Source organism: Struthio camelus, chromosome 21 (assembly GCF_040807025.1).
Source record: "Struthio camelus isolate bStrCam1 chromosome 21, bStrCam1.hap1, whole genome shotgun sequence".
NCBI classification, from domain to species: Eukaryota; Metazoa; Chordata; class Aves; order Struthioniformes; family Struthionidae; genus Struthio; species Struthio camelus.
The window spans coordinates 12239394-12252813 of NC_090962.1; the positions used below are offsets into that span (position 1 = coordinate 12239394).

The 13420-nt window shown below is 54.1% G+C and overlaps 1 protein-coding gene across 1 annotated transcript in view; it reads right to left on the minus strand.

The window, feature by feature from the left end:
• Positions 1 to 4849, minus strand: part of EPHA8 (EPH receptor A8) — a 64671-nt gene extending 59822 nt beyond the window's left edge. Inside the window, exon 1 of the mRNA XM_009689603.2 lies at positions 4679 to 4849. Coding sequence (XP_009687898.2) covers positions 4679 to 4763 — 85 coding nt within the window. The 5' untranslated portion in view covers positions 4764 to 4849. The remainder of the gene's footprint in view (positions 1 to 4678) is intronic.
• Between the last annotated feature and the right edge of the window lie 8571 nt (positions 4850 to 13420).

Below are 13420 nucleotides of genomic sequence, written 5' to 3' on the forward strand. Positions count from 1 at the left end.
GCGGTCCGCGCTAAGCCCCCATTTCAGCAGCAAAGCAAGCAGCTGGGTTTTTCCGAGGACCCGGAGCCCCCGGTGCTCTTTCGCATCCGATTCCCATTGTAGGAAGGAACAAAACTGCTTCAACGTCAGCCCCCGCGGCCCAGGGAAAAGGTGGCCTGGGAGAGGAAGCCACAGGGACGACAGCTCTGCTGCGCTCCCCAGGATGGTCCCCGTGCCTCACCCCACCGCCTGCGCGGGACCTTGCAATAACGAAGCATCCTCTCTCCTCGGCTGGCAGCGGAAAGCGCCGTTGCCACCAGCAAGGCTCACTGATTAAAAGCAGACAGGCTACTGTGGCCCGCGTTTACTCTCCCCTGCATTTTCACAAATCCCACCTTCTTTGCTAATCGTCCTTTTTTCCCCCCACCCCTGCCTGAAGGTGGCTATTGAAGCATATTCTGTACCTCAGCCGTTTGTTGTTATTTCATTCCCTTCTTTATGGATGGCACTAGAATTGCCCTGTTTCCATCACCTCTCCTTTCCCCTGCCACATGTGACAAATGCCCTTATTCTTCCCCGTCCTTTCCGTCCACTGTCTGCCTTTGCCCTCCCTGTGTGCTCTGAATATTTCGGGGGATGTCCCCAGCTTCTCTTTTACAAGGTCAACCCATTTCCCACAGTCGGGCCCGTCCACCCTTGCAGCAGGCCACGGCATCCAAGGGAAGCGTGCACAGGTTACGGCGAGCCCGGCGCACATCTATCTCCTCCTGCTCCCAGCAATGTCTCTCCGTGACAAATCAGTCCCCATCTATAGAAGCTGTGATGAGAAGGAAGGTGTCCCACCTAACAGAGGGAGAGTAGAGCAGAGCTGGTGGTATCACCCGAACGCAGACCCCAGCCCAGCGGCGCGGTTTAAATTGCTGTTTTTCCAGAAGAAAAAAACGATTTTGTCAGTGCCAGCCCCAAAACGTGGCAATTTCTACTCTTCTGATTTCGTTTCCAAGCACCAAAGATATTTCAAATGTTATTATTTAAGTTTACTTCATGATATCACATAAAATATTCATGTGACTATATCCATCTATGCCACAATAGCGTTAATATTTTTGCCTATCACAGTATTTCGTATTATTGAGAAGAATTTTTTTACCTCCCTGCTCCAAAACAATTTAACAATTTTAAACGGAAATTTTTCAGTGTTCCTTAAATGAAAATATTTCATATCCTGCAGATTTTTCCCCTCTAGGAAACATCTTAATTTTGGCTTTCAATGCATCTTGCAATGGATACCACGTTGAAACGCGGAGATTTCCCATGGAACGGCAATTCCATTTTCCTACCAGCTACCATTCCAGGGCACCCATTGCACAATGGGCTGAAGGGAAATAAAAATAAACTCAAAACTGCTTGGAACAAATCTTTTCGGCTAGATAACCAGATTGAAGCAGATTCTTAGGATTAATACACATCTTTACAGACCAATTACCTCCCAATATGTGCACGCAGAGTGCAGCACAACCCAGCCTTAAATTCTCTTTGTAGCTGTAATTTTTTACCCTGCAGGTCTTAAACCCCTCAGATAAAATTGGCAATGCCTGGCAAGGGCAGAATTGACAGCTTGCGCCACATGTGCTGGACAGTATTGCCTGTGTGATGCCTCCTGAGCCATCTCCATGAGGTCAGCATGGAGGCTGAAGCGGTGAGGGGGTTTCTGTGGGACTGTCACCACGGGTTGCAGGATGGACTGCGAATCCCTCCCTTCCCAGCTCCAAGACATTCTTCCCATCCCAAGTTTGGGAATCTGGTTGGGGATGGCCACCACAGGGGTGGAGGTGACAATGGGGGGACTGGTTCGTCCTTGCAACCTGCTACTGTGGGAGCGCTTGTCTTGGTGACCGTGTCCCAAAGACTGAAAGGTTCATATCCTGTTCCTGCTAGGATCTGTCCCATGCCAGGATGTGTCCCGCACCATCACCACAGCCCCGTGGACACTTCTGTCCTCCAGCTGGTCTGCAGGCCCCATGGCCAGATACGTGGGGCAAGAAGCACACCCTGCCCACTGTTGCTGTGACAGCAGGGAAATGTCATGGTCAGCAGCAGTGTGGCACCATTGTACATCACTGCTACGCCTTCACACCGTGCCAGCACACACTAAGCTCTGTGGAAAGCAGGAAGCAAAACCTGGCCTAACCAAACTGTAGGAGACACCACCTCTGTGCTGCGCTTTGCAGCATCTCCCCATCCAAGCTCAGTGCCAGGACTCTCCACAACCAACATCAAACCCAGATGATCCTGTGGCTGCGTAACTGGCCCTTCAGACACTCATGCCACCTGGGCATGATCAGCACAGACACTGTTACCAGCCCGTCCCAGAGCGTGCAATCATATCCCCAGCTCCACTGTCCTTGCACCACAGCAGCGCAGTGCCCCAGTACTTGCAGAGGCTCCAACATCCTTGGGGACAGCGGACAGAGCGCCATCGGCTTTCTCCAAAGCCCCATGCATGGTCCTGACACCAGCCAGCATCTTCTGCATGGTCCTATGCCATCACCCCAGATCCAACCTGTCAGGTGTTCCCAACTCCGTGCCGCATGTATCCCCATTCCCCCTGCTCAGAGCTGTCATTGAGACTAGCTTTTCTTTCCAAAAAGTCTTGCAAGAAACCCAGTTCTTTCCCAGTCAGGGGCATGCAGAAAGCAGTCCAGGGCCCAGCTGTCCCCGCAGATGCTGTAAAATCCACTCCAGCAGCCAGTGATCTCCATGCAGGAGCTCCAGACTGTGGGTGTTATGGGAAGGACCATCTCCTCTCCCCAAGCCTGCTATCCCAAGCTGAGCCACATAGTCCCACTGTGGAGCCTGCACTTTGCCAACCCACAGGTTTAGGGGTTTACCCCTATTCTGGGGACAAACTAAGGGACTAGAATCAGAGCAGGAGTGAGTAGACCACCCCTGATGACCAATAGTCTCCACAGCACTGTCAGGCCGACAGCCAGCCCCGTCTACCCAGGGCAGTCTCTGGGAGGCTGTAACCTGAACACCAGAAGGGCGCTGGCAACTCACTCTCCTCCTCCTCTGCATAACGGCCTCCTGGCTACTATATCCTAGAGAAAGCTGAATTTCCTGCTCTTCTCTCTGCTCCGTTCACCACCCAAGGATCCCAGAGCAGAGGAAACCAAGGATCCAGCAGCTGCTGGCAGCGTGATTTGCTTTACCCATGCCAAGGGTAAGCTAAGTCCAGACTGGGCTGCCCTGCTTCATAGTGCTGCAGCTTCCTGTGCCAAGGGGCATGCGGGACCAGTAGGGCACCACAAGTCAGCCCTGGGCTCAGGGCAGGGGACAGCTAGTGCACCACGGAGCGGAGGGAGAGCAAGTGCTCGGGGGTGTGAGGGTGGCATGGTCCCTTCCTATCCACCCACACCTCATCCCCAGCAATGAGAGGCTAACGCAGCCCTGGCGAAGGGCTGCGGGAAAGCCGATGGGGAAAGGAGGAGGAGGAGTGTCCGGCACTGGACAGTGAAGAGATGGCAGAAAACAGAGGTAGGACAAGCAAATAGCTGGAGAAGAGTAATACAGATGAGGAAGACAGACTGGGAAGGAAGGAAGGGAGGGATGCATGTTGAAAGATGGCAGCTGGAGCAGGGACTCGGCCCTGCGGGGTGCTGCAAAGGGCATGAGGCAGCCCGCTGCCAGCCCGTGGGCCTCGGCATGACAGGAGGACAGTAGGGCAGGAGGTGAGAGGGATGCCACTGCCGTGACGGGGTAGGGACATAGGCACTGGGGCACGCTGAGGAGGGCTGCGCAGCGCTGGCCATGGATATCAGGCATAGCAGGCAAGAGGAAGGATGCTGCTGCCAGTGCCAAGGACAAGCTCGGGAGCAGGAATGCCAGATCTCCGGGTGATGAAGATCAGCAGACCCGGGAAGCAGTCACAGCACTGCCAGAGCAGAAAAGAGAGACAAGCGAAGGGGTGACAGGCAGCGGAAACAGCGCTGCCAGAGCTGAGGGGGGCCCGAGCTGCAGGAGCAGGATTTCACTGCCGGCAAGGGCCAGGGCTGAGTGTGGCCAGGAGCAGAGCAGAGCGGCCTGGGCAGCCGGAGCAGGCCTGACAATGCTGACATTGCGCCATCGGGAGAGGGTCCCTGACTGCATCTCTGCTTCCTACTTCAGAAGTTTCCAGCCCTTTCCCTCTCGACAAGTTTCCCATCTGAGTGCCCTTCCGCCTGCTGCAACCTGCTCCCTGCACCTTCTGCACAGCCCTCCCTAGCCCATCTGCTTGCTCTGTCACAGCCCACGCTGCCCTGCTGGCACACACCATCCTCAGCTATCTCCAGCTCTGATGGTGGAGATCACTGTGGCTGAGCTGGTACCTGCGTCCCAGTCCCCGCTGCGCCCATCCCCTGCAGGCTGCAGCATAGTCCTTGCAGGGGGATGCTGGGCAGATCTGAAAGGTGTTGCAGAGATCAAGTCCTCCTGCCCAGCTCTGAAGTTTAACCACTGTTCAAGAGCTCCAGGGTCAGCAAACTCAGTCAGGCTGGAGCCCAGGTTTGTGCTCCCCTGAGAGCGGGGAGAAGTCAAGCCCAGCAGAGAGATCATCACTTGCCAGTAAGCCCATGCAGACGTGTCCAAACTAGCCAGTCATACCAACCCCGCTGGTCCCCCCAACATCGCCCCATCTCGCCAGGGCCAGCCGGGCTCCTACCTTCGCTGGTGGTGGCGGAAATGCAGGCAGCCAAGGCGACGATGATGGAGAGTGAGGACGTCAGATCCCCCTGAGCCCATGCCATGGTCTGACCGGGCTGCCAGGCGTGGGATGGGGCTGCCCCTCTCCTCCTGGCACCTTTGCTAGTGAGCGCCGGGAGCTACGGTGCACACCGGCTAATGCAAAGGCACTTTGCGCACATTGCTCACATCCACACAGGCAAGCGGCACGACGGGGAGGGAGCAGCCTGCCCGTCATTGCTCGCAAGCCAATTGGATTGGCGGGCTCTGCAGCGAGCCCCCCTTCCCGCTCCACACACTCACGCTGTACCCAGCCGGAGCATCCGGACCGTGGGCTCCCGTTCCCCCCCTGCTTAGTCTCCCCCTTCTCGTGCTGCTTTGCTGCCGGTTAAACTGCCCCCGCAGCTTCTTTTGCTCCCTTTCCCTCTTTACACTAAAGCTCCTGTTAGGCTGCTGTGAAAGCCAAACTTCCAGCCCCAGCCTCCAACACTGTGTCCTGGAGGCTGAGGTGGTGCTCCCTGTCCCAGCTGGACCTTTGAGAAGAGGTGGAAGAGGTGTCCTCAGTCTCGTTTCCCAGGCCTCCTCCCTAAGCCTCCACTTCTGGACAGTAATGGATGAGCTGGAGAGGAGGAAAAGCTCTGAGGCTTCTCTTCTGGCCAGCGGAGAGCGAGCTCGGTAGGGGTCAGGCAAAAAAGGAGATGGATTTGCCCTTCAGCATGCGCTGGTCTCCCACAGCAATGCTCCCGTCCTGGTGTACGCAGAGGAAGGTTTGTTAGGAAAATCCTTTGCATGTGTTCTCTTGCATGGCTGGGGCCGGAGGAGACAGCCAGAAAAACACCACCTTAGGGCCTCCCGTGCCACCTTGTCCCGCAGCAGATACCCTCATCCACTCGCCCCTGAATTGGTGCAGTGGGAGCGGGGGATAACATGGCTGGGGCTGACAACACTCAGCCTGTCTTGGCCTGTTTACAGCTGCACTGGGCCATCTGAGCTAAGGGCCAGCCCATTCAAAAGCAGCACTCTCAAGGGCAGGGATCCAAGGTGGTTCTTCCAGTGAGGCAAGACCAGACACTGAGCCAAGGGGCTCCGGGATAGGGGGACTGGGGTGTCTCCAGAGCACCGAGCATCCACCCCACTGCTCTGTGGGGAGGCCTCTGCATCCTCCTTGTCTGGAGCTGCCAGTATTGCCGATCGGGGTGAGTACTTTGCTCAGCACTAAACACTCGGCATCTGTCAACAGACCCCGGGCAGCTGCCACTGCTGTTCCCCCATCTAAGCACTGCACAATCTCTAATACCTGCCTGCGATCACCGCAGATGCTGACTCCTACCTATGCCATTTGTGTGGTTTTATTTGCTCTTTAATGTGCTTGTGATAAGGGGACTGATGTGCGACAGCAGCCATTCACTGCCCCAACTCATCCCAAGAAAGACATTCATGGGAGCATAGACCTCTCTCACCGTTGAGTCTGGGGCCAGGTCTGGCTGAACCCTTGAATAAAAACTCACCCCATGTCAGTAAATTTGCCTGAGCTGGCTCTGGGGATGGGGGCAGGGGGGTTCAGAGGGAAACATGAATCCTGCATCCACCCACGTAATTCCTGCTGGGCCAGACTCATCCCACCCTGGAACCTGTTGTGCTCCTTGGAAGCACTGCAACCCGCTCTGGATACCCCACGACAGCAAAGCCCAGGGCTGCCAGTGGCTTCCTATGAACCCAAGAGAGAAAGGCTCCCTGCCAAGGAGGTACCTGCCTGTCTCACAGTTCACGGTGGCAACAATTCCCCATTCAGAGCGACCGAGGATTGTGTCTGCGGGGACATTTCCATAGCACTCATCACCAGGACCTAGGAACAGCTGAGGGTATCAGGTCGCTCCAGCTTTTTTGCTTGCTGCCTGCCTGGGAAGCCATCCATCTGGATACAGCACTAGAGAGATCCTGTCATCAGTGATATCATGGGATGGGCTTTCAGAGCAACTCCGGGCTTTGAGATGGCATGGCTCAGGGAAGGCATTGTGCCCTGGTGGCTGCTGAAGAGTGCTCCAGGCGCCAGCAGCTCTTGAAGCCTGGAGCAGGCAGCCGCACCTACACCATGGTCTTTGTAACTGGCCTTGGAGCAGAAGGGTCAGGGCTGGACCCTTGTCTGGATAGCATAGAGCCCCCAGGAAGCCCCAAAGCAGTGCTGATGTCATGATGATTGCAACCTTGTAAATGGTGGGAGAGCTGCCAGTCTCTTGCTATCATGTTGCTGCTCCATCTCAGCAAGCTCCTTCCATTGAAAGGGCTTGTCACAGGTAGGTGCTGGCTTCCTCTCTGCCATCCGGTGCCCAAGAAGAGCCAGGCATGACAGAGGGAACCCTTGCACCATCCACACTCTCCCCATCTCTGTTCCGAGCTCTGGAAATTAATTTCCAAGAAACAGAAGCCATCTTTGGCCTTGCAGACTCTGAAAGCTGCCCACTCCTTGAATGATGGTCTAAGCTGTGGGGTTAACACTAAAGACCTCCTGCACAGCTCAGGCACACACATAGGTTCTCCCATCCCCTGAGGCTGTCCCAGCTCCAGGTGTCCCAGGAAAGTGGGTCCTCCAAGTAGCTCTTTCAGAGGTGCCTGGGGCTACTACTTATTGCACCTACTCCTGGCTTTTGGCCTTGCCATGACGTGGGATCCTAAAGAAGTTGCTGTGCTTGGGCCCCATTACAAAGTGAAAAGGGACTTAGCAGGATCCAGGCCTCAGTGACCCCAGAACCATGTTCAAAATTCCTCCCAGGGCTGCCAGCTGGGGATGAGAGAGGGCAAGGCATGCAGAGCTGCATGTGTGAATGTGGTGGGTGCAGCAGGGTGCTGAGCACTGGCATAGGACTCCGCTAGGCTTGGTATATATACTGAGCATCCTAGCACATGCGCATCTGTGTGAGGGTGAGTGCATGCATGTTGAACCCTGAAGGGAGTATGGAGGCAAGGGTAGTTGGTTTCACCAGACCCTTGGTTTTACATTCTGGATGTGCTGAGCATGCATAATTTGCATATGTGGCTGGACACTGGGCACTTTTGGGAGTGTACGAGTTGATAAAAGGTGTGAATATGTGTGCAAGGAGTCACTGATGCTCTTATCTGAAAATGTGGCCCCTTACTGTATCAGGGGAACAGGAGGTCCACATGAAGCTTCAACACAGTTCAGAGGCATCTCTGGGGTACCTCTGCTCTGCTCCCCATCCCTTCCTGAGCTCTGGGCAAGGCACATTCCCTGGCTAGCACGTCTCCCGCTGATTAAGGCTTGGATGCATGTGGGCAAAAGCTGAAAAGCCCAAGCCAGAGCACGGGCCACGCAGCCCACGCACCAGACACCAGGAAGGCATCATGCCAGGATCCCAGGCCCTTCTGCTCACCTGCATCCTTCCTCCCTGCTCCTGATTGCTTTTCCCTGGCAGTGAGCCGGCCGGAGCCTGCCCCACGTCCACAAGCTCCCTCCGCCTGTCTCACTGCACACCGCTCTCTCCTCAGTGAGTCTCTTGTCATTGCCAGATCCCTTAGACATGGCCCCGCACCTGGCTGTCACAGAGATGGGGAGTATATTTTTAGATGCTGCAGAGAGAGGAAAGCACAGCTAAAACAGAGAGGAGGGGATGCATCAACAGAATAGGGGAGCCAAGCCTGGCTATATCCTCCTTTCTCAAGATTCAGGCTAGGCCGAACTCCCCATGTGTTTATCCGGGAGACCACCATGTTCTGCTGGTGCTCTTCCCACCGTCCCCCCTTCCCAACGGGAATCTTTAACCCCCAGGGGATGCCAGCCCAGATAGGAGAAGGCATTGCCCTTTGCACCCAGCTTCATGCCCACTGCATCCCAGCAGGACCTGCAAGAGTGGAGCTGCCCTGTCTGTGTGCCACGTCTAGCAGGGAGAGCAGTCCTGCCTCCCTCCCTATGTTTCTGCTCCTTTGGGGCCCATTTTGGATCATGAAAGCAATGCCCACACACTTCTGCTCTCCTGTAGCATTTGCAGGGCTGAGCATCTCCAGAACTGGTGCTAGAGGAGGCAGAGTGGGTAGTGGAGGCGTTAGGAGAACAGCACCGTCTTCAGGACCTTCAGGACCTGGGTGTTGCACCACCAGCAGAGCCAGTACCCCCTCTCTCCCTGCCCCCTCAAGAAAGGGGATGCTTACGGCCAGGAGTAGAGCCAGGCTGCAGGCCTCTAGACCCCTGTGACTCCTGTCCATCAGTCTGCCGTATATCCCTTTCCCAGGAGAAAGAGTACTGAAAGATGGTGGGGTGCAAGCACCTCTCCTGAGCCCAGACCACCCCAAGAAGCCCAATGCATCCCTGTCCCACTCAGGGCGTCTGCACGAGGAGCAGAAGGATGGCTTGAGCGGGTCTCGGGCACGGGCAGTGCTGCACAGAGAGCTGGGAGCTGGGTCAAGCTGTAGTCCCTTGTGGATGGGGGGACATGAGGTCTCTGCCCCCGAGATGGTCACATGCACTGCCCCCTCCAGCTCCTGCACAGACACTACTCCGCAAGGAGTCCTCCAGACTGGAGGATATTTTAAAACTGAGGTTGATTGAACAAGTTAGTGCCATGCTGCTGGCTCCTGCTGCAGTCATCATCCCCTGCCCACACCCCTTTGCCATGGCCTCCCCAGGAAATCTCCAGTCTGTTGCCAGACAAGTAGCAGGATGCTGGATCCCTGCCACCCCATGTGGTGGCACATCCCCACTCTATGCTTTCCCACATCCCCAGGAAAACTTGCATTTGGCCCCGCTGCCTGAGTCGTTAGCAGTAATTCCTGGCCAGCTTTTGCAGGCCCCGTGTAACTCGGGTCACCACGCACGTGGCAAGCCCTTTAAAGCAGCATCTACTATGTAAACACGCTGACAAGTCATCCACATCTACGTAACACTTCAGCCTCAGCAATACCCCTGCTATATCAAAAATCACTGAAGGTATCTGTGTTGTGTCAGGCCTGGGACAAATTGCAGGATGAGAGACCTGAAGCTACCCTTTGACATATGAGAAACCTGGAGTTACCCTTCTCCAGCCCAGGATTTATGTAAAAATGCTAGATGGGATCCCAAAATCCCAAAATGTTCATAGTGGGGGTCCTGGGGACTCTCTCCCTGGGAGCCTCTTGTTCCCTCATGGCTCAGTATCCCAGTGCCTCATATTAGCACTCACACCTTCCTGGAGAGTCAGAGCTGCAGTGTCCAAGCATTTGGGACCAGAACCATCTTCTTTTGCAGCTGGAGAAACGAAATTTTTGCCCCCAATTTTTTGATCCCGACTGCTTGCTCTTTTTTTCAGCGATGAAGTCAAACACCACAGGGAAGCTGCCTCATCTCCTTCGTACCTTCTCAGGCACCTTTACTGGGCCCTTTTCCTTAGAGTGCTCTGTGATTTTCCCCTCCTGGGGATGTATCACACTTAGCACCCTTGCACATGGTGAAGTCAGCATATTTCACAAGGTGCTGCGGCTGAAAAAGCTCACCCAGCTCCTCACTATGGTGAGGCTGAAGCCTTCACTTCCTTTTTGATTACACCACGCAGATGCCCTGCTCCTTCCACAAACACCACCGGGCTGAGGTCAGCCCCTTGGCATCCGTCATTACAGGGCACGACTGCAGGAGGCCTCTCTCTAGGCCCATGGCCAGCTGAGCAATCAGTGCCCGATTAATTCAGATCAGGGCTGGGGAAGCCTGGTGAGCTTTTCTCCCTTGTCATTATCAGAAATGCTGCGTATTAATATCCTTTATATTAAAAAAATAATCTTATCATAATTTTGCCTCATTGAAGGAGATGGTTTGGAATTGGAATTCAGACAAACATAAGCCAGGAGCGCTGGCTGCAGAAGGGGAGAGTTTAAGAAAGGCCTTTTGGTAATATCCATCGTTCCCTTATCAGTGAGGATATTAAACGTATTGAAATGCTAAACAGCTCTTTAATGGCTGTCTCTGATTTTCATTAAACAAGCCGAGGATGAGCAGGAGGGAAGGGGATGCAGTACTGTTCTCTCTCTAAGAAATTCTGATTGCTGGGTATTAATGGTATTAATGTTCTTTTATCCAAGAATGCCTGGGTTGTGCTTGCCTTTTTGACTATTTTCTGTCTTGCTAAAGTGGAACTAAGTTCCTGCTCCCTAAGGTGGACGCATCATTGCTACAAAGCTGTTAGGGACGGAGGTTTTACGGCAATGCAAAGCAAGGGCCTCCCAGAGGCCTTTTTTTTTTTTTTTTTTTTTTTGTGGTAGCAGCACCTCGAAGCCCTAGCATCTCCCTGCTGCCCAAAAGGACCTGCACATTCATGCCTCGATGGGGCAACCTCATCCTGAGAAGTCCTGGAGCAAACAGCAGTCTGCCACTTGGGCATCTCCCTGAACAGATGAGCAAAGGCTAATCCCCTTGCACACGTGTTTAAACTCTCACCACCTCACCACATCAGCATTACCGTGGGGAGAGGCTGCAAGGACTCAGCTGGGCAGAGAGCGTGCCCTCAGGCAGCATACCGGAGCTGCACTGGGATGGGGCACCACACATCAGAAAGGAATGGGGTGGACGAGCGTTGGGAAAGGGAGACCCTGCGGAGGGAGGCAGGGCTGAGCATAAGGTTAGAGATGAGGAAGGAGGAAAGGGTAGATGGAAAGAACAGGGGATGGGCAGATGAAAGAGGTTCACCGTGTCACCAGAGGGGAGACAAAGCCCCGATGAAAGCACTGTAGGCCCAGGCTGGAAGCATTGCCTGCAAGTGTGGGAATAGTCTAGCACAGCCCTCGTCCCAAGGGACACTGCGGGACTGAGCTGCCCCTTTGAAGTGGGCACAGCCGTAAGGCTTGAGCAGTCACAGGTACCACCAGGCATGCAGAAAAATGCATCTGTACATTTCTCTGAAATCTTCCTCTGAATCCAAGGCTCTGCTAAACTCAGGGATCATCCTTTAGCTTCCCAAATGGGGCCACTATTCTGGGAAGCACTGGAAGAAAATCACCGCAGCACCTTATGCCACAGCATGGGCACCCAGTAGGGCTGGGGCACACAGGAACACGTGGCAGTGGCTAGCCCATGCTCACAGCTCTGACACCAGGAGAAAGGCTGTGGCAGCCTCCTCTGGATTGCTTTGCAGACAGCCCAAACAATGATGCTTTACCAGCTGAAGAAGCCAAGATGCAACACAGTCAAGTCCAAGCACTTCAAAGACTCATCAGGAAACAAAAACTATGAATCAGGTGCTAAAATGACATGAGAGCTACAAATATACCTTGCTGCTCTTAATACCTCCCCTTTGCCTTCCATTTTTTAACCTCAGTGTGCATGTGGCTCTGTTCTGCACGGCCACAGAGGCCAAGGGCTTTGCTGCTATAATCATATGCCCATGGTATTGTGAGAGTCAGCAGCCACGGAGGAAGACCATACCAAGCAGTGGACGTGACCAGCTGGCTGAAGTCCCGTCTCCCCATCTGAAGCACCTGCATTTAGCAGTGAAAGGGACAGCCCCAGCACTCTCCTGGGAAAGGCTGATACAAACAAACAAAAATTAGCTAATAAAACAGGGGCTGCAACTAGCCCAGGCAGCACAGCATGTATTTAATCCTAGTCTCCAGAGCGCAGCGGCTCGGATACTGCCAGAGGGAATGGCTTTGTGGGCTAAGCAGGTGGTTTGAAATGCATCAACTTCTTCAAAACACAGGGACACTGCAGGACATCTCGGGCCGCAACTAAATTCACAGTCCCTCCATTCATGGGACCCTAGCACCTTCCTGCTCTGAGGCTTTCCTTGTATTTCTCAAACTCAGCTTGTGCTTCTTTCCTCCTCACTCCTCTGTCCTTGTTTTTTCCTTTCTCCTCCACAACTTGTACTCTCCCATCTCCCGGGCTTTACCCTGCATGGACAGATGAGCTGTTTCATTTCTGCCAGATGGTGATGGTACCTCCATCCCCATCCCCTGCCACCCGTCGCCTTCTCCTCTGTTTGCAGACATTTCACAGTAGGTTGCTGCGTACCCCCCAACACTTTAATTTAGGTACACAGTCTGCTTTTGAGTATCTGCGGTTAGGTGACTCCTCTTCAGCTGTGCCTTATTCTGTTTCAGCCCCTCTCAGCCCGCAGAAGCGGGACAAGACCTGCTGCCACATCTGAAACCAGCCAGCGTTCAGGTACCACCGGGTCTAGAGCAATTCATTATGTGACACCAGCCTCATCTTATCCCTGCCTGCACCATCAGTCCTCTCAGGTAGCAATCAGTCAAGTGCTGTCCAAGGCATCCAAAAACCCTGTGAACTCTGCCATGGGGCACAAATCCTCCGTAGGATCAGAGGGGGCACCTTCATGGCTATTTTCTCTCAGGGCTCCCAGGCCAAAAGTCAAAGCTTCTGTCTGGGTACCAGATGGAAAGCAAAGCAGAATGAACTGCACCAGCCACCTCCAGGGACCTCCAGCCTCTCTTGGAAGCACCTCACAGCGAGTCTCACCACCCTCAGCCATGCCCTGCCTCTGCCATCCCAAGCAAAAGCACTTTGCTTGGCCCAAAAACCCCAGTGCCAATGACTCAGCCTCTCTCAGGCATCCTTCGTTACAGACAAATTGCACTGATAGCTGCCTAAATGGTCGGCTTCATTTCAAGTGCTTTGTTTCTGCTGGAAGTGGAAATCTCAAAGAGACTTAATTATAGAGCTGGGCAGACGCAGGGTAATCCTTTTGAAAGCTTACAATGAGATGCGCTCCAAAATTAATTGTGA